Below are 20,785 nucleotides of genomic sequence, written 5' to 3'. Positions count from 1 at the left end.
ATAATTTACAAAACTCTTCTTTACTTCATTCCTTCAGATTAATTCACATCTCATGTTAAAATCGAAATCCAAATTCAGAGCCCAAAAATATCATGATATCCTCTCGATCAATGCTAAAGTAAGATAATCACTGTCGTCTAATCCCAAACTCCATTGATCACGGGGAACAACCCCAAATCATCTTCCTGATCCACATCAACACTCTCAAGGGGTGGTACGATTCTATCTTTCTCTTCTTCTACTTCAGACCATTTGACCCCAATCTTATTCTGATCAACCAAATATTGTAAGATATCAATCAGCTCGAGTCGATCTAGTATGATAGCCAATTTGGTTTTGATCGTTTTCTATTTTCCCCCAATCCACAACGACACGATCAGCCAAGGGAAACTCACTTCGCACGAGGAGGCATGCACTTACCAAAGCAGTTCCAGGTCTAGAGATAATCAAACTCTTGACGCTCTCTACTACTTTCACGAAATCGGCCTCTTTAAAGACTCCATATACATCATACCACCTTCTAGGACCAAGTAACACCGCATTGCCGTCTTCCAAGTTCAACCTTTGAGAAGTCACTTTGACACACCATGATTCCCAGTAATCTTTCGAAACTAATCGCGCGGTATCGTATCCCGTCCAAAACAATGTATGGTCATCTTGCGAAGAGAGAAATGCCAATGATTGATCAAGCTGCACCGGAGAACATCGAATGACGTCGAGTAATTCTGGTTTGGTTATTCCATCTTCGGCCGTTTGCTTTACTGCTTCCATGACTTTTTGGACAATATGTTGGATTTCGAGATTGTTGTCTACTTCGGAATTCCATGGTCTAAGTACTTTGTAGATTTTGGTGTCTGGGAAAGGAACTTTTGGAGATGAGTTTGTCCGAGTAGTTCGCTTGACTTGGAGAGCGAACTCGTATGCGTCGTCATCTGAAAGGTACATCAGCGAATGCTCGATATCAACCATTTATTGTGTTAGGACAAGATGAGTCATACTCACCAAGCTTTCGAGTATTGAAATGTCCCTTCTCATACTTGACAGTCGGAAATTCTTGAACATCATATTCGAAATCGACCTATACAGCAAAAGCAATAAGATATCGTGAATAGCATCAAGCTCGAGATAAAAACATGAACTCACCTCATGATTAGATACCATATCCATCAGTGCAGCCAATTCACCCGATTCACCAATCAAAGGCCATTCGATCCCTTCTTCAGGCTCCAACTTAGGTTTCAAGCCTTGAGCGGCCTGGAACAAATTAGGAGGCAAGAAACCCTCTTCCAGCTGTTGCCATCTGTGGTTTGGTCACTCCCGTCAGCATATTCAAGCCATAACAGCTGGCGAGGTATATATTGTGACTTACCCCTGAGAGAATCCATATTGCCTTTCATTATCCCTCGATGGATTAGGCACCTTCTTCAAAACGTTGTTGTCCATCATATTTTGAATAGCCGCTTGACAGGTCTCGTTCGACCAAGTATCGAGTAACCGTTTACCATGGGTCACATCGTAGTACGCATCAGGCGTGCCGACAATCATCTATTGTTGTAATATAAGCTTCCCGTCGTCTAGCTCTCTCGAGCAACAGCTCACCTTCATTGACGCTTGCAACAGACCCATCTGCTTATCATCAGCAGCGACTTCCTCCTTGATCCGAGGTTCATCAAGGATCGAGATGGATCCAATGGCGTTGATCTTGATTTCCTCAGCTGACAGAGCATCAGCAGCTTGATCGAAGCTATGTTGTTCCGTCTCTACGTATTTCCAAGCAAATTCCTCGGTGATCTGATAGCTATCGGAAAGAAGATCAGGTACAGGCTCTTTCTCTTCTTGTGGTGTAGCAGCTGCAGGTAGTCGTCTATGTACAGATCACAAACAGTGTTCAGCCTTTCATTCCGCTGATTGAACATGGCAGATCGAGACAACTCACAACGGTCTCTTATCTATCTTTTCTCTCAATACTCGAATATGATCCTTCAAATCAAAGTCAAATGGACTTTCCAGATGTTCATCGACAAGTTCTGCCGTACCCCTAATTTTCATCCAAAGTTCATACCAAGCTTGTTCCAAACTTTCATAATACGCTTTCTTGCCAGGCTGAGAAACGATTTTGGTAAGTCGACTACGAATGGTGGAAGCTACCGCCTGAGGGAAAAGTTGAGATATCGCTTGACGTCCTTTATACCCACTCGCTCTGGATCTGGCTCTGATGATCGCTTCCGCATCCAGTAGGAGATCATCATCTTCATGTGTCCATTTACGTTTCGATCTGGTACGCTTCTGGGGTCCGGCTATACCAACGGGTCAGCAAATTCGTCAACCGCAAGGACTTCAAACTTACTTTTCGGTTCTTTAGGCTTTTTCGCAGACCTTCTCTTGGAAGTAGCGCTATATTTGAATTTCGGAGCAGTCAGTCGTACCCGTTCAGCTTGATATCTTCTTCTTTCTTCTAGAGTGGTTTCCCTTTCCTGCGGTGGGAGATTCTTGATATGTTCCCACATCATAACCCAATAATCAACGACACTCTCAGTAGCATCCGACATCTTCATCGAACCACTTTGGATCGTCTGATGACTGACAAAAGCCAACAGTTCGGGAGTATATTCAACAGATTTCCTTTGAGCCGAGCTGGACACTTTCTCTTCCCATGCTACTCTTGCTGCTTCTTGACGTTCAATCAATTTCTGTCTGATCTTCTCTTGTATCTCCTGTTGTCTTTGTTGAGCTTTCAATGCATGTTCTCTAAGCCTCTCGGCAATCTTGGCTGCGTTGTCTTTAACCAATTCAGCTCTTCGTTTGATCTCGGTTTCGAGGAATGGTAAAGGTAGGGCATTCTCGTATGCGAAATCCTCCAGTTCCTGCTGGGTATTTATACTGCTTTGACCGGTAGTTCGATCGAAGACCTCGTCCAGAGCAGCTTTTTGGATTGGTAGTAGAGTCAACTCGCTCTTCCACCTCTTTGGTCTCTGGAGAAGCTTAGTATAGTCAATCGAAAGGTCCAGAGTGTCTTCGAACTTTGCTGCATGGGGCAAGGTAGGCTTGATTCGTTCACCTATTCGACCTAGAGCATCAACCTGCATCTCAAGTGATGCTTTCTTGATAGTGGACCATAAAGAATTGATCTCCTCTTCATTCCGAGCAGGTAGGAGACCAAGAAAAGGGGGAGGTAATGAAGCGATATGGTATACTGGTACCATATCGTGAAGGAGATAGAATGTTGAATTGATACTACCACTTTCCACTTTGAACCCATTCGATTCTGAATGATCTCCAAAGAAATCCGATTCTTGCTTGGCGACAGGAACCACAGGCGAGATAATCTTGAGAGTGACCATGATCTGAAGCAAAGTATTCATCTTAGCTTTAGTGGACGATCCACCAAATCCTCCTAATGGTCGATACTGCCTGGGAACGTCTTTGACCTTTGTAGCGCGATTGACGGGGTCCCGTAACCAGTGTTCGATTTCCTCGTTGTATTGAAGTAGGAGGCAACATGAGAACCACTCTTCGGCGGTAATATCTTCACACAATAGCGGGAAAGCAAAGATTCGAGGTGACATGGAAACGACTGAGCCGCATCCTTCTCTTGAAAGGGCTCTTAAGATCGCTCGATGAAGGATCTGGACTCGTACAACTCGACTGGCTTTCCAGCCAAGTAGTTGACCAACGACTTTAAGCTCCTTGAGAAGCGCTGTTCTCCTTTCCGAGAATGGTCTAGGGGCACCAGAGATAGAATTTCGGGTAGGTGTAGCATCATAGGCCAACTTACCGCCGTTTCTCGGCGCCGATCTTTTCAGCTCGGTGTAAGGCGTAGCTGGCAAAGACGGCGTTTCCGGTTTACCTCTTCGAGCATTTGGTGTCATAGATTGAGACACGCTAGTCGACATTTGACGGATGTAGGCTTGTAGCTGTTCGTGAGGTAGATTGGTCAAGTAAAGGACACTAGACTTGACCCATCGACCAGTTGGTGTCGGAACAGATACGATGGTTTCCTTGATTCGGCCATCACTCAGCAGGATGTTGACCGTTTTCTTAACGACTAGCCTATCCATACCATATGCAACAGGAGGTGCGTTGGGATGATCAGTCCCAGCATATTTGAAAGTCCAATTTCGATGTTCATGGATGAGCTTGGAGTCCATCATCACTCCACCATTATCGTGAAGCACTTGTACGAGCTCGTTTGCTTTTCTGATAGTACCGAGATCGACACGAGCTGGTTTTGCAGCTAAACCTGACCTGTCAGTACAGAATCTTATGAGGCTCTGCATTCACTTACAGTCATTCAACGCATGCAAGAGCTTTTTGTTCCGAATTGGCTGTATGAGCTCACGTTGGGGAGTGGAGGGAGTCGCAGGTGATCCAGAAGATGCGGCAGATAGCTCACGTAAGGGAGTCGCAGATTGAGCTCGAACGATGTCCGTCAAGGTGGTCAGCTGGGGAGTTGATCGAGAGGGAGTCGATGCAAAATTCGGTGGAGGCATGTCGCTATCTGCTTTAGACAAAGAGGGAGAAGGCTTGCCAGCGCCAGGTGGATCGACGGAGACGGATGTTTCCAGAGTCTGCATGTCGGGAGTACCATCAATTTCGATAGGAGCCACGATCTGTTGCGACTGCGGATCATTTGTTGATGCTACTGTATCGTTAAGATTGGCCTCTTCATCATCCTTAGCATTCGACTTGCCAACCCTGAAGATGTGTTCGGGAAGTTCGAAGGGCAGCTCCTCCATAGGCTCTTCAGGCAAGATGAACAGGGAGGTTCGCCTATCATCGTCGGCTTTTGAGGCTGCTTTACCTTCAGGGATTTTCGTTGTCTTGAAAGGCGGCTCGGCATGAGTCGGTAGGTCAGATTTGCGCTTCTTACCTTTCATGGTCAATGAGGAACCCGCAGTCGCGACTAATGAGGCTGAAGGCTCTGCTGTAGAGGGTTGACTGCGAGGTCGAACGCCAGAGTGTGATAGTTCTGCTAAGACATTACCGATACTATCTTCCATAGATTGATCGAAGACCGAGTCATCCGGTATATCTGTTGGAAAGAACCTTGAGCCTGCCGTTGATCGAGTATCTGGAATTTCCAACGCGTCGTTCCGTTTGTCTTCGGTCCCAGAGATAGGTTGGGGTGGAATTACTGCTTTTACATTCCGTCCATTGTTCTCGCTCCGCTTGGAATCATCTACAATCTCCTGCTTGGGTTTTGCTACCTGCTTTTTGCCGGATTTTCCTCGCTTTTTGGCGGATTGTTTACCTTTGGTAGCGGCTGGGGTAGCTGGCGAGGATATCGTAATATCTGCTGATTGGGCTTCAATCACTTGACCAACGGGATCCACTGATTCTGCTGGTGTCAAAACCCGTGAGGAAGGCTCGGTCAAAGCTGGATCGATGAGATGTTCATCATTCGCTGATTTTGGATGCGAAGCTATGGGTTCAACGATCGGACCAGCCGTTTCAGAAGGCTGAGCATGACCTATCCCATCCGAGATAGAATCAGGTACAATTTTCACCGCGTGAGCATCTTGATCCACATCCATGTCCGCTTTGTCGGCGTAGTTGACCTGTTTCTTCTGACGTTTTGATTTCCTGGCGGTCGATGGGGTTCCTGCACCTGCTTCAGAACCACTCGCACCTGCTCCCTTAGCACGCTTCTTTCCTTTCTTTCCCTTGTCCCTGTTATTGGAAGGAACATTGGTTTCGGCAGGTTGGACTGTGGTAGTTGGTGAGTAGGTTTCCCCCGCCGCCGCTGCAGCTGCAGCTTCCGCTTCCTTCTTCGCTCTAGCTTTAGACTTCCTTCCTGGTAAACCCGAGTAAGCAGCAGAGTCCCTGGCAGGGAACTGATAGTAGTATTCTGGAGGACGACCGTTTCTGATAGCTTCTTCAGTGGCAGGTGGAGGCGGTCCAAGGCCCGTATAACCTACCGGCGGCGTGACAAGTATATTCCTTTCTTTCAGATATACCAGCACTTGAGGAAGATCATCTCGTGAATAGACGGTACCGATGATCCTTCTGTTAACACTTCCATCCTCTTCTACTACATGAACATATTTCCTCGGTCGACCTCGTACTTGTACAGTATCCGAATACTTGAATCCCTTTTTCCCTGTCTTCCCTCCTTCATCCTCGTCTTCCGATTCCTCATCTTCCACTACCTGTGTAGATTTGGTCGTAGATTTGGATTTTGTAGTTTTGATTGGTACTTTTGGTGGACGACCCATCGGTTTAGGTTTCTGATCACCGTTCAACGACTTTGCGTTGTCAAGGAATTTGTTCAATTGGATTTCGGAAGAGTAGAATGTCTTGAATGATATATCGCCAAAGTGACCTGTCAACTTGGGACGAGTCATGGCAGGGTAGCCTTCGATCACTTGACCTTCCCTACGCATGATGCGCTGGAATTCTGCGGTGGTGAATAGCCTGAGTCGTCGTTCTTTCTTGACGGTCTCCATGAAGGACGACACGCTATATGACCACATGTGTTCCGGGATATGGGCGTTGTCGGATCGCAAGATGGCGAAATCGATTGATCGTTTATACATATAGTTCGTATTCTGCCAGATAGACTGTGCAGGAGATATGGATTAGCTTTGTTCGTGAATGAGATCTTGGGGACTCACATTGATGGTCATACCCCTTTGCTCGGCATCTGGGCTCTCCTCGGACTGAACTACGAGGTCGATGATCCAGCGCTCAAACGTGACGGTCAGAGGGATATTCATGATTTGAGGATCTAAAGGAGGCGTATATGGGGGTTGCGTCGATATCACTGCGGTATCATCAGTACGGACTAACGCAAAAAAGTCTGCAACATACTATCAAGATCACGAATACGTTCCGACTCCTCAGCATCTGCATCTGCTGCGATTTTGGCTGGTTCGGCAGTCTCGGCCACCGGTTCAGGATTGAATTTGGAAAGACGTATACAGCTGATCCTTGACTCGCCGATGTACAGACGTTCGACCAGACCATCAAGCACTAGACCATCTATGTGACGCTTAACGGCTCTACGATGTCGCATGACCGCTTGACCGCGCCAACCCTGGAGAAAGATGTCAGCGGTGGCTGTCAAGCAGAAATATTGTCATCTTACCAGAGTCGGAAGAAGATTTTTGGTTCTCAACAGATGATTCTGCAGCTTGGGATGATCCAGCATCTTCAACAATCTCTGCTTAACGGCATGACCAGCCATTAGTTCGGCCTCAGTCAAGGGAGCAAAGTCGAATCCCCAATCATTGAACTTCGTGGCATCGTCAAGTGATGGGTCAATCAAAAAGTCGTCCTCTTCTGGTTCCTCATCTGCACCGTCGTCGGGGTTCTTCTCCGCTTGACTGTCCTCGAACAGCGAATTGAGAGGTTTGCCTATCAAAGCGCGGTAATTGGGATTTTGATCAAGGAATTTATGGAAGACGAGCAAATTTGTTACAGCCGCGTGAAGGACAGCGGGCACTTTTGCACTAATTGGGGCTTCAGCAGGAAAAAAGAATCAATTTTCCGTCAACTCACCAAAGACCAAGCTGAACCAGGACTTTCATAAAATAATGCATACTACCTTGACTAGCTCCGACGAGCGGGCCCAGATCTATAGCAGTGATACCTTTATCTCTGGACATGGCAGCGAGTTGAAGAACATGGAAGACGGTTGATGTAATTTTTGGAATCTACACAAGTGATCAGCTTGTAAAAATAGTTCAGTAAGCAGAAACTCACCTTTGCATGAGATCCAGTCAGCCTATAGTAAATCTCATCTTCCGCACATCTAATCCTCAATCTTGCACCCCATTTCTCTGACAATCGCCTAAAGTCGGTCTTGGGTATAGATGCAGATCCATCACCTTCCTGTGAATCATCTACATGCAGTACTCTCAAGACCCCTGATCCTGTAGGATCCACTTTCATTTCCCCATCACTATCTTCATCCACCTTATCCTTGTTCCGCTTCAAAGTCGCTTCTTTAGCTTTCTTTGCTTTCTTCCTTGCAGCTTCCTTTCTATCTTGTATAGCTTGCTTGTCGGAACGGAATTCTTGGCCAGCAAGCATAAATGCTATTTGTCTTCCTCTCAAGCCTTCTCTGTAAAGGGTTGAGATATCGACATTCGCCTGCATTCCTTGCGGTAAGACCCAGTCTTGGGGAAGAGGAGCTGTTCCCAATTCGGTGTTTCCACCTGGCAAGAGGATGGGCTCATTGGTGATGATGATCTCGATGGAGGGATGGGCGCAAAGTAATGTCCAAAGATGAGCGAAATAGTCGTGGTCGAGGGATGGATCAAGTTTGACGAGATGTTCTATCAGACGCATTGGGTCGGACCCTACAGGTAGTCAACAGGGCGTCAGTAATGAACAAGAACATCCAGATTTGAGCAGCCTCTCCCACTCTGAGATACAACCATCTACCTTCCGAGAATGTTTCACCATGCTGCTCCGGTGGACCACCTCCACCGTGCCGTTTGGTAGAGGTTGCGATGGTCGGGTTCGAACCCAGGACAGTGTTTCGAAATGAGGATTTTTGAGTTGACTCACCTATCGCCCCATCAACCGAGATATACTCGACACATTCTTCGAGTATCTCGTGAATCCGCATGGCGTCAGAGCCTCTTCAGCGCCTCATGCGTATGATGATATTGATGATCATGCAATGCGTGAGTTTGTGGTGAGTGAAGTCAAGGAGATGGAAGTCTCTCAAAGTTTTTGATTGTTGTTGTGTGTTGCTGGGTGCGAAGTCCGAGCGTCAACATGACTCATGCCTGATGGCAAATTTGATCCCGTCGTCAGTATTCGTGGCAATACCAGATAGACTTTTACTGACAAGCATTACTGCATATCGCGTCCATATGCATTTGGCCCAAGGCATCTGAGAGTCCTGTCGAGGAGCCCAACTCCCAAGTTAATTTCCACAGCTTATGCTCAAGACTGCCTTCAAGTGGCCTTTTGGAACCAAACAATCCATTCCAATCTTTTTGACCTCCTTCGCCTCGGGGGGGTATTAGCGATCATAACGATACAATATAACGCTCAGATCCACCATCCCCTCTTGACCATATCTTCCTGGCTTCCTAGGAGCGTTAAGCTCCGCCCTGCTAGCGTCCAGCAATATTCGATCAACGATATCACGCCAAACGTGAAGCTTTATTTGCTTAACACTCTACATGCCATAGGTGCCACCCAACAGGTTCCCCTCACTTTCCCTTGTAAAATGAAGGGATTGTATAAGAAATTCACCTAACATGATGGTAGGAGGGAAGCAGCATGATAGATATCGAGCGACCTAAACTTTCTACTATGCATGCATCACATGACGACTTGATTCGGCTCGCTCGCATCACTACTGGACTCCCTTCATACCTAGCACTGCTCTTGCAGCCCGGGAAGGAACACAATCAACGGAGTTGCAGCCTTTGTTTCCATCATACCTGGATCGCGTGCAGTGATAAGACGCGTCTGTCTTTTTCCGAACATCAATCCATCCATCATCATCGATTATCATAGCAGGTACTGAAGAGTCGTTCATATGAAGGGCCAAATACGATCAGTCCATGGGAGATGACCACCATACCATCTCATCTATCGTCTGTTGGACCATCACCATCTCGCAACCCATTCGCCAGACCAAAATTAGGTGGATCATCCAGTAGTTCATTCACGAGGAAGAGCTTGTTACCCTCTGTGCTCAGTCCTGCTAGATCCGGCCCACCACCACAGAATGACAACCATCTTGTCACTCCGTCTCACAAGACTGCAGCTGGTGTAGCTGAACCTGTCAGTACGAGTAAACCTAAATCGGCATGGAGATTACTTTGGAGAGGAGGGTTGGAAATCGGCAACGAAGGTTGGAGGTTGGATGGTGAGTCGATTGATATCTTTCACATACGCAGACACAGGGGAAGTCCGGTAACTGAGGTTCTGATAGGTATAACGTTCTTCGCACTACTTTCATTTCCACCTCCAACACCTTCCAACAAAGAGATCAACCCATTCGATGTACCTATCACACACACTACTCCAGGGACAAGCACACCAGGAGGGGGAGGGGGTATGGGATCACCCTTCCCATTGACCAATGGAGATACCGATCTATGTCTATCGCTCGAATCCATGAGAGGAAGGAAGTACCTCCAAGTAAGAGGGATGGTCGAACTGCCTCCTGATGAGGTATTGGAAGGTGAATCAGAGACCAAGATATATATGTCAATTTCACCTCAGGCTCCTCTTTTAGCTGCGTACTTTACTGGATTGTTATGTAGATCGGAGAAGTTGAATGATAACGGTAGGACTCTGAATGCTATAATGATAGGATTGGGTGATGAAGGGATTGGTAAGTTTATTCCGCAGTAGGATCTGGAAACCAATGGACAAGGATGTGTAGAGCTTGCACTGATCCATTTTATCCATGTTGATGATAATAGATTCATCGAATAATTCCACGATTCTCGTATATGGGCAAAGGCAAAAACACCCACAAGATCAAAGGATATTGAAACTTTGTGTAGGAAGAAGGAAACCACCTCCAGCACCAACGAGCGAAAAGAAAGTTAGACCTGGTGAACCGTTACCTCGAGGTGAGTCGGTCTGTTGCAAAACCCAATGCCTGGATTGACGAGATGAATGCATTTATAGCACCTCTGTTCTTTCCTGCCAAAGCACCCAAGAAACCACCACCTCTGTTTCCTTCTCGATCTTTATCTAGAACCTCATCAGTCTCTTCATCGATATATCATCCTCCTCAACCACAGCCACAACCTCCATCACGATCTCACAGTCAAAATGAACCTCCTGCACCTGTATCGGGACGGACTCCAGGAAGGAGGGGGGAGAAACGACCTAGAAAGCTAGACTTGAAAGAAGGAGATGACGACAAGAGGAAGAGGAAATCGGGTAAGATCGTACTTGACAAAACGATAAAGATGGAAAGAAATCCTTCGTCTTCAAGCCCCAAACACCCAGATGTGAAGAAGGAGGAAGCAATATCCCAAAGAGATGACAACGACGACGATGAAGAAGAAGAAGAAGAGGATATTTTTGGGAAACGATCTAAATCCATTACTCCCATTCCTCCAATCTCTATGCACAGGAGCAAATCTAGTGAGAGTCTCAGCACGGTAAATCCCCTTTCGGATGATGTTACAGGTACTATCAATGGCGAGATGAGCAGTACAACCAAGAAGAGAGTTAGGGTTCCTCAACAAGTATTAGATAATAAAGCTGTAAGTTCTTATTTGATCTTGAGCCCAAAGGCAACGAAGTCTCAATGGAGCTAATGGTAATGACCAATGACCCAACAGGCAATACGTAAACAGACTTTACTATTACTTGAAAATCGAAATATATCACGTACGAATGATATGTTCAAGGATATATTCGGGATGATCACCAAATCAACTTACTTCGTATTTGTAAGTCCATCCCAAGGGATAGGTCAGAGAAAGTTTAAAATGACTAATGATTTGATTTGGGGTGTAATGCAGAGAGATAAATTACATGTTAATCAAATTCCAAAAACCGATATACATAAAATCATCAACATTCATCTAGATATGTATCTACCTTCATCTCTTGATGGAACGATCGGAGGAGACGAACGGATGGATCTGGACTTGGACGTAGATATGAAACCTGAAAAATTGGTTGATATCAAAGAAGAGAAATATGAGGAAGTGAAATTGGAAGGTACTTTCTTACAAGCGATTCATACCCATGTCAAATTGGAGTCTGTCGTAGAGGAAGATGAAGGGGATTAACGCCATACAGGTCGCAGTCAATTTGTGAAAACTCTTGATCCCGTATAATTAATCATAGCTTAAAGCTCAGAGCGCACTTCACTATGAATGTTGTAGGTAGATGTACGATCAATTGATGTATTATCTGTTGTACTGGACAATAAAGTCTTATAGATACCGAGCTTTCTGAAATATTGATGGTGAAACATGTGGCTACATATGCTGGAAAAAAATCCAATCATCTAAATTAAATTACTTCTCTATCTGTACTGCTAGTCAATCGCTCGACCTCATAACCCAATATCAGAAGAAAGTCCCATTTCCTTGCTCCTTCTCTCGGATTGACGATATCAAAATCGCAACCCCTCACCAAGATTGTCATATCACGAGATCATTTCAGCAATTCTTCGAGAACCTAACATCAAAGTAATCGTATCGTCAGCTTAACTCAAAGGTGGAGTCAGGCATCACTCACAGCATTATACGATTGAGGGTTGACGTTGTTTCCTCTATAATTCAGTTTCTTAAGTATCGATATCTTCCGTCACAAAGAGCAAGTAAACTATGGTCAGCTACCTTTCAGACAACTGATTATTGTTGGTGAGGATAATGTATGGGTTTAGTGGGAAGGTGATACTGTCACACTCACCACCTGATCCCTTGAGAAACCCATATCCGTAAACCCGATAACGTTCTCTTCTGATAATCCGGCCAACTCAGCATCCGTAGCTACTTTTCCAGGTTCGTTCTTTTTCTTATGTGCTGGAGCTTGTGCATAGGCTTGTGCCCAGTGTTTGGCAGTGGCGTTGAAGGAATTACGATCTGCCAGATAATGTTTGGCAACTATACGAAACGGCTAACATCAGTATAATTGTTCTATATGCGAATGGACACCAGACGTGATCGGGAGAGAATGGACTAACCTTCAGCATCTTGTGGATCATTTGGTACAGGTTCGCAGAGGAGGGATTGCAGTGAGATCAAGGTGGATTTGAGGGTGAGAACCTGATATAAGATGGGACGTTCAGCTTAGTTAGGGATCTGCCTATCCTCCGATCAGCTTGACTTACTGGTGACCAAGCATCTTTGAGAATGTCTGATGTACATGAGAAAGATTAGCGATGAAAGGGGGTTTCGAAAGGCCAGATCACATACCGAGACAGATCGCTCCCTGTAACGATATAAAGGATGAATTAGTTTTGCAATCAACCGATAACATATTGAAATCACTCACACTAGCTGATGAGACGTTGGGGTCTGGATTATTGTAAAACACTCAGCTCTAAGCTCCCGATATGCAATCCTGAGCCAATAACTCACGATACACTTTCCTGTGATGGTACACCAATTTAGTTAGTATACAGCAGTGATCCATGCTAGCGAGCATAAGGGTAAACTCACGTTATGAATTTCATCTTCACCGGCTGGAAAGGGTACGCATCAGGAATCACTATGTCCTAATAATAAACCAATATTCATTTCATCAGTTAAGTCACCCTTCGTATCGTGATTGAGGGACTGACTACTTCGTAATATCCTCCTTCGTAGGGCGTGTCAGGCTAATTAAAGAGATAAGTCAGCTCTGAGTCAACCTAACCGGCAGTCGAATAGCAGACGTACTGGTCCTGGGAATGCTCCGATGAGGTGGAAAGGTGATTCGTCGATCACTATGATACATCATGTAAGCTACTGACTTTATGAAAAGAAGACGAGGAAGGTAGAATGAAGGGGACTCACTGTCAATGGATATATTACTCGTCTTATCTTTCGCACAGTCTGCCAAGACGTCATTTTTATCAGTTCCATGCTCTTACATCTAGACTTTTACGTGACCCCTCTACGACTGCTTCACCAGGGCATCATTGCTTCATTGGACTATTACTCACCCTTGATCTCCTTCTGCACACGACGTAATCTAGCGTCCGACATGATGTTGATTATCTACTATGATGGATTGTGGGATGTTTATTATGGTTGATGCGATATGCAGGCGATGATTATCTTGAGGCCGATGATGGCTTTGTGCTGTATGATTCTGAGTATGGATGTATGTAGTATGTAGTTGTGAGATGTAAGAATGAAAGAGTGCTTGTATCGATTCCATTTCTACGGATCACTCGATCACAACCTACCGTGTATGTGGGTTGACAAAGTGATTACGTCAGCATATTTCATAGATCACCGAACCGTGTATAGCTGTGGTAAGGATCCTTCCTTACCTTTGACACTTGTCAGTCACATCTATCATCTTGAAACTGCATGCAGCTGCGAATAGAAATGACATGTCGCTCGCAACTTTATAAGGTATACAGAATCTCTCGACCTTGAACGAAAGAAGGAGACCGACCGAAAGCGATTGATCTGATATGGATTTTTTTGGCTTCGATTCTTGACTGATAACAAAGAAAGCCAAAGGTATTGATCACACTCCTTCCAAAGATGTACAAGACAAAGGAGGGTCTGATGATACTGATCGATGGATGTGGAGAAGATGTGATCATACTGATGATATCGATGATGAAGAGCTGATTTTTGCAGATTGTGCTTTAACATCCATACTGTACTTACAATGGTGAAGTTTGGTAGTTTCAGTTATCTCCAAGAAAGATGGTATATCTTCCTCTTAGTAACCCGACTATACTTCGCCTTATCCCCAAGCTACATCTACCCCGATGAGAATTCCCAAGGCCCAGAGGTTATAGCAGGTATGTCCAATACATTATCAACCCCATCGCGCATCATAGCTGACTTTGTATAACCTTGTGATAGGCAAGGTCTTCGGTCACGATGTAAACTACACAAGGGAGTTCACCTCGCAATCCCCAGTAAGAAGTTGGTTCGTCCTATGGATAAGTTACGGCCCGACTATGTGGATTATGCGCTTCTTCGCATGTACACCAAAAACCACTTTCTATGCCTTGCGCTTGACGATGTTCCTTTTGAGCGTGTTCGTGGGAGATAAAGCTATTTGGGAATTGACCGGCTCGAATGAGTTTAGGAAGAGCCAATTGTTTCTGGCCCGATCGTCATATGTTACTTGGACATATCAGATGCACACTTTTTCGAATTCTTGGGAAACTTTGTCGGTGTTGTGGAGTGTGGTGTTGATTAGACGTATGGTTCAAGACAAGGTATGTCCTGTCTCTTACATTAGGAAAGAAGAGTGTTGATGAATCACAACTATGTGCTCATGTGAAATATAGGGTCAACCGAGGTTTAGATACTGTTTGATATTTGGTCTCATCTTTTCTCTTGGGATATTCAATCGAACTACTTTCCCAGCTTTCATATTCATCCCTTGTCTCCGACTCTTGCCGTACTTCTTCCAACATCCTCGATCTGCAATGGCTTTCATCATTTCTTTCGGAATTACAAGCTCGATAGCTATACTGGTCGATACGATCTGTTATACCGGTTCGATCTGGGGTGATTTCAATCCAATCATCACACCGTTGAATAATCTTTTGTACAACGCCAGCACAACCAACCTAGCTCAACACGGATTACATCCTTGGTATTCCCATTTACTCGTCAATATCCCACAATTGACGGGTCCAGCAATACCCCTAATCTTACTTCAACTACCATTTTCCTTTCGCTCACCCTTATCCTCGGAGTTGTGGTGGAATATCATTACAGCCTTATTCGCAATCATGTCTCCATCATTATTCCCACATCAGGAAGCTAGATTCTTGATTCCCATCGTCCCTCTCATATCATGTTGCATACGTCTACCTGCAGGTAAGAAAAATAGGAAGATGTGGTTGATAATGTGGATGATGTTTAATGGTTTCATGGGAATTTTCATGGGGGTATATCATCAAGGCGGAGTCATTCCATTACAAATGCGCATGCCCCAGATGGTTGAACAGGGAAATGTATATTGGTGCAAGACTTATACTCCACCACTATGGCTTTTAGGCGACAAGGGGAGAAACACCAACATAACTACGATCAGAGTGTTTGAAGGAGATATTGTAGATCCCATCAAACTGTCTGCCACTACTACTACGACGTACCTCGTTGCACCATACAGCTCGACCAGGTTGGATAGATATGTGAATATGGAAGATGAAGGGGTGAGATTAGAGGAGATGTGGAGGTTTGATCGGCATTTGAATTTGGACGATTTGGATTTTGAGGTAGATGGGATATGGGAGACAGTGGAAAGAGTTTGGGGGAGAAGAGGATTGATACTTTGGAAAGTGCATATAGTGACGTGAACGATCACTTCGTTATATGTGTGATGTATACTGCTGCATGCCCGCTCTCTCTCTTTCTCTGCTCGCTTGTCTCGGGCGTATGGCCAGTGTTGATTTACTGTGTAGATGCATGCAGTTGCCATATGCCTCTTTCCGCGAAGGCAAAGGTCAAATTGAGGGTACGAATTAAGATAAATTTCGGAAAAGTCAAAGGTCACCGTGGTAGATCAACAACAATAATGTTGTACCTACCTATGTATCGATCCTATTCTTGCAAGACTAATATCAAGTGACAGATCTTAACTCGATTGGTAGGATTAATCCTTACGAAGACTCCAGAAGATGGACGAGGAATCGATGATGAATGCTTCTTCGGAGGGGAATGTCCTAGCTGGACCATCTAGTCTTGGTGGACCATCTATTGAAAGACCAGAGGGGATGAGTAAGAATGCGATGAAACGGGCAGCGAAGCAGGTGAGTCCATATTTAAAAAGCAAAATCAAGCGGAGGTTCTGGTTTAGATCATCGATCATAGGCTATGACCCAACGCAAAAAGCTGTTAGCTATAACTAATTATTCCATTGATTTTTGATCGTCTAGGCAAAGATGGAAGCTATGAAACCTCTCAAACGCGCTGCCGAGAAAGCACGCCGTAAAGAACGAGCGGCTGAACTTTCCAAGGGATACAAGGAGGGTACATTGTCAGAGAAAGATAAGGAGATATATGAGAAGAGGAAAAAGTTGGAGAAAGACAGGAAGGCGGAGAAGAAGAAATTTAGAGATAAAGATCATGAAGGTGATTATGACAGTGGGGAATGTTGGAATGGTGGGGTGGTCATTGATTTGGGTTTTGATGAGTTGATGAATGAGCAGGTCAGTGAAATCGGATCGACTCAAAACACATACCTTTGATGCTGAATAAAGGTTGCTCCTTGTTCCTTATAGGAGATCAACTCGATGTCATCTCAGATAGGATTTTGTTACTCATCCAATCGAATTGCCCCTAAACCCATCAAATCAATAGTACATACTGGGTTCTCACCTGAGACATCACCTCGATTATGGACCAAGATGATAGATAGGAATTGGGATAGGTGGAGTAGGTCGTATTGGTGGAAAGAGGATGTGGGGGTAATGCATTCGGTATTGAGTTCGGATGAGGAATCAAAACGACAGGATAAAGTTGGAATGCAGATAGACAATTCTCCAGATCAAGAAAACGAAAACGAAGACAAGAATGATCAAGATAAACGTATACAACTGCAGAATCACTTGACAGGTCCAACCCTTCCACCTGGTCTGACTCAAACCAAACACACCTTGATATATCTAAGTGCCGATGCCGAAGAAGAGTTAGAAACTCTCGACGAATCTCATATATACATTATAGGAGGTATAGTCGATAGGAATAGGTATAGGAACCTATGTCAGAACAAAGCTGAGAAGCTGGAGATAAGAACAGCAAGACTACCAATTGGTAAATTCATTGATAATCTACCTACTAGAAAGGTATTGACTGTTAATCAGGTGAGCGAAGACTTCTTTTCTTTACGAGATTCTCCCAATGAAGTGAGACCGAAAATATTACATTGACTACGATGATCATAGACTGATGCTGAGTATCAAATGTAGGTCTTTGATATTCTCCTTCAATATATCGCTCAGGGAGATTGGCAAAAAGCTTTTGAAACTGTTATACCTCAAAGGAAGTTTCACGAATCTAGAAAAGCCAAATTTGAACATCATAAGAATGATCGTGAGAATGAAGTGAGAGAAGAGGACGATGAGCGAGAAAGAAATGAGGATCGAATTGCAATGGTCGAACATATAACAGAAGGAAAGGACGAAGAAGAAGATGCGATGAATCAATGAATACCCTGTCACACATCATTATGCTCATATCTGTCAGCACAACATCATACCCTGCATCGTGCATCGATCAGATCATATGAATAGGATGTAAAATATATATAGCATAACGTGGATCATCCATGTTTAGTAACAGATAAGTTTTATCAACACATAAATTGATCAAGCTAATTCTCTCTATATACCTACGGTATCCCCTTACCGAGATAGAATCCAACTCATATCGCATGACTACACAAAAAGCATTTTGACATACTCCACACGAACCAGTGAACGTCGATGAACCGATTACTTCTCATCTACTCCATCTTCCTCTTCACCATTCAAGATCTCCTGGAATTCACCATTCTCAATCATTTCTCTCAAAATATCTAGACCACCTATTAATTCGCCATTGACTATGATTTGAGGGAAGGCTAATCATGCAAACGGTTAATCAGTCAACAACCTCTGGCAATCAGGTACACTATATATATTTGAGAGAACGAAGGAACTTACTAGGCCAATCATTAACCTTCTTCAATCCCTGTCTTACATCTTCATCCGAGAGGATATCAAACCAAGCAAATTCTACTCCCTGTTCCCTTAAGAGTCCTACGGTCTGTCTTGAAAATCCACATTTGGGTGAAGTCGGATTACCTTTCATGAACAATACCACTTTATGCTTGTTCATCAGTTCTTTACATCGAGCTACGATCTCTTCTTCAGTTCGCTGTCTAGGTGGTTCGGTGGGTGCTTGAGGGACCGCATTGGAGGTTGCTAATGGCTGTGTATTTGATGATGAAGATGAAGTCGAAGTCGATCCGGAAGAATGTTGAGAAAGAAGTGATTGTAATAACGATACGTCAGACCCTGAATGTCTAGCTAATAATGTATGACCCTATACACATAAATTACAATATCACACAGGAGATAACCGAGATACAACGGACAAAAGATAAGAACTCCAAGCAGTGTACAGTGTCCATGTAGAGGAAACGAAGTTAAATACGGTGTGAATGGGGTGGCGAAGGTACACGCGATAATGGATCATCGCCATTTGAGGATGATTCACAAGGAGACGGGCAGTTCATATCGATGATTGTCGGAATACGATGTTGATCATGTTCAGGTTCGAGTTCAACGGCAAGGGTGGATCCACGTCGGGGACCCAGATTGGAAGTCCGACGACGAGGAGAAGGTGACATACCAGTCAGTCCGATTCCAGAACCGGGTTTAGATAACCCACGTGGGGAAGGTGAAAGGTTGACAAAAGGAGAAGCGATCGGATATTGAGTTTCGATATCGGGATTTGGTGTCGGTGGGAGAACCAGTAATTGCGAGGGATCCAATATAGGTGGCGAAGGTGGAATTGAATGTAGGTAGTCCAATTTATCCAAAGGCGAGGGCATATGTGGTTTATTTCGTATGATGGATGAATTAGGCGTATCCAGTCCGTTCCAACCGAACGATGAGGGAGTGGAAGGTGAAGGTATTTTGACGTTGACGTGCGCAGGAGATGAGTTGGGTGCACGGCCAGTATTTGGTCGTTTGGGTGGTGGATCGATTCCGGGCATGGATGAAGCGGATTGAGCAGGTGTACGACGTACCCAAGTATTTGCAGAGGAATTTGAGGAGATCGAATTGGTTGGGGAGTTAGACAAGAATTGTAATGGTGTTCGAGGGGTGAACCGTGAAGGTGCAGGAGGTAGTAACGATTTGTTCCCGGTAGGTTTGTTTGGCGAATGAGGTGTAGGTGGTTCGTCCATCGGCGCCATATTGATTATAATGATTCGGTGAACGATATCGAGGGAGAGGAGTAAGAAACATAAATTCAGATCGTTAGCAAATGATCTCAGTGGTTGGCAATCATAGTCAACCTTTGGTAAGGGATTATAAGTGAAGAGCTGATTCCAAGTCAAGATAGGAACGAAGTATATTTGCCACCTCGCCAAAAAGAGTTGTTTATATATACGATGTGGAGAATGTTCGATGTGTACCAAGACTTTTCTCTCCCTTCTCTCTGTGAGCAGTGTAGAGATGTAGTCATAGCAAAAGAAGGACATACAAAGGATAGTATATCATTGAACGTGTCGGGGGTCATTATGATGGTAATGGGGGTAATATCCAAGGAAAGACCGAAAAATGGCTTTTGCCTGAATATTTCGATAATGGACATTGAGAGGAAGAGAGATGAAAAGAGGGATGGAGATTTGTTGGAAATAGAAAGTCAAATGGAAGACGACAAGAAGTACAAGCATCATTGAATTCCAGACTATTTTTTCTGTTTGCTGTTGCTATCGTCGTTGTTTCCGATTGGAAATAGAAAGAGAAAGGGAATACGACGAAACGATAGTGGGAGGCAGAAGCGAATAGAAGGCGCAAGACAAGCGAGAGCGAGGGAGGGAAAGAAAGTCCGACTCACACGTAAGAGGAGGAATGAGGGCACAGCTTCGATATCAAACGATTCTGAGATATCAGATAATTCTTCAGCTTCAATCTAATAGACATCCAACATGAAACGTCCGAGTATATTGCGTTTTAGACGATTTTTATTTCGAGTGAGTGGTCGAATATGAACACAGATATGGATATGATCACGACATCGAATAAGAAGATGAGAGCAAGGGTGAAAGTTGTCAATGATTAGCATAACTTCCTGTTCAAAAGTTTGGTAGAGGTGTTCTAGAACGTCCACAAGATGCGGAGATATCATAAAATGAGGGTGATGCTTACGTTCAGGAATAAGACCTGAGAAAACTTCTTTGCCTCTTCCTCTATTGACTTGTTGAATGCCTGACAAGGCTCAGCCCATGGTGCCCAGAAATTCAAACAGGACACTCGGTTCAAGTCTGCTGAAAGGAGGGATTTGAAATGTTCGGGTGAGGTGACTGTGACGAGGTTGTTGGATGACATTGTGGTCTGTGTATGCTGGTATGGGGTGGCGATGAGGATGATATAGGTATCAGTGTGGTATATGGGTGTATATCTGATGTGTTTTTTATCTGATAACTGGTAAGTTAAATG

At 44.5% G+C, this 20,785-nt stretch overlaps 6 protein-coding genes across 6 annotated transcripts; 3 read left to right on the top strand and 3 right to left on the bottom strand.

Annotated features, from left to right (window-relative positions):
- Nucleotides 1-137: 137 nt before the first annotated feature.
- L199_003280 (uncharacterized protein) lies at nt 138-8,575 on the bottom strand (the record flags this gene model as incomplete). The annotated part of the gene is made up of 15 exons (XM_064889014.1): nt 138-347; nt 421-932; nt 1,003-1,078; nt 1,144-1,300; nt 1,370-1,545; nt 1,600-1,864; nt 1,937-2,297; nt 2,348-4,234; nt 4,286-6,560; nt 6,615-6,763; nt 6,811-7,036; nt 7,088-7,451; nt 7,501-7,655; nt 7,705-8,303; nt 8,515-8,575. The coding sequence occupies 15 exons, from the start codon at nt 8,573-8,575 to the stop codon at nt 138-140; spliced, it is 7,473 nt and encodes a 2,490-aa protein (XP_064745086.1).
- A 959-nt stretch (nt 8,576-9,534) lies between these two features.
- L199_003279 (uncharacterized protein) lies at nt 9,535-11,729 on the top strand (the record flags this gene model as incomplete). Its single annotated transcript, XM_064889013.1, has 6 exons — nt 9,535-9,835; nt 9,902-10,306; nt 10,398-10,550; nt 10,609-11,195; nt 11,274-11,384; nt 11,457-11,729. The coding sequence occupies 6 exons, from the start codon at nt 9,535-9,537 to the stop codon at nt 11,727-11,729; spliced, it is 1,830 nt and encodes a 609-aa protein (XP_064745085.1).
- Nucleotides 11,730-12,099: 370 nt separating this feature from the next.
- On the bottom strand, nt 12,100-13,637 carry L199_003278 (uncharacterized protein; the record flags this gene model as incomplete). Its single annotated transcript, XM_064889012.1, has 13 exons — nt 12,100-12,123; nt 12,184-12,246; nt 12,358-12,551; nt 12,632-12,713; nt 12,779-12,804; nt 12,864-12,879; nt 12,943-12,965; nt 13,029-13,039; nt 13,110-13,165; nt 13,232-13,267; nt 13,329-13,375; nt 13,446-13,484; nt 13,595-13,637. The coding sequence occupies 13 exons, from the start codon at nt 13,635-13,637 to the stop codon at nt 12,100-12,102; spliced, it is 660 nt and encodes a 219-aa protein (XP_064745084.1).
- Nucleotides 13,638-14,277: 640 nt separating this feature from the next.
- Nucleotides 14,278-15,931, top strand: L199_003277 (uncharacterized protein; the record flags this gene model as incomplete). Its single annotated transcript, XM_064889011.1, has 3 exons — nt 14,278-14,413; nt 14,478-14,839; nt 14,912-15,931. The coding sequence occupies 3 exons, from the start codon at nt 14,278-14,280 to the stop codon at nt 15,929-15,931; spliced, it is 1,518 nt and encodes a 505-aa protein (XP_064745083.1).
- A 321-nt stretch (nt 15,932-16,252) lies between these two features.
- Nucleotides 16,253-17,782, top strand: L199_003276 (uncharacterized protein; the record flags this gene model as incomplete). The annotated part of the gene is made up of 4 exons (XM_064889010.1): nt 16,253-16,384; nt 16,511-16,783; nt 16,856-17,437; nt 17,543-17,782. The coding sequence occupies 4 exons, from the start codon at nt 16,253-16,255 to the stop codon at nt 17,780-17,782; spliced, it is 1,227 nt and encodes a 408-aa protein (XP_064745082.1).
- Nucleotides 17,783-18,067: 285 nt separating this feature from the next.
- Nucleotides 18,068-20,674, bottom strand: L199_003275 (Grx4 family monothiol glutaredoxin; the record flags this gene model as incomplete). Its single annotated transcript, XM_064889009.1, has 4 exons — nt 18,068-18,195; nt 18,278-18,659; nt 20,184-20,258; nt 20,495-20,674. 4 exons carry the CDS (start codon nt 20,672-20,674, stop codon nt 18,068-18,070), a joined length of 765 nt encoding a protein of 254 aa, XP_064745081.1.
- Between the last annotated feature and the right edge of the window lie 111 nt (nt 20,675-20,785).

The sequence above is a fragment of the Kwoniella botswanensis genome, chromosome 1 (genome assembly GCF_036426115.1).
Source record: "Kwoniella botswanensis chromosome 1, complete sequence".
NCBI classification, from domain to species: Eukaryota; Fungi; Basidiomycota; class Tremellomycetes; order Tremellales; family Cryptococcaceae; genus Kwoniella; species Kwoniella botswanensis.
The sequence above is the reverse complement of the archived record's forward strand: the minus strand, read 5'-3'. Positions and strand labels throughout refer to the sequence as shown.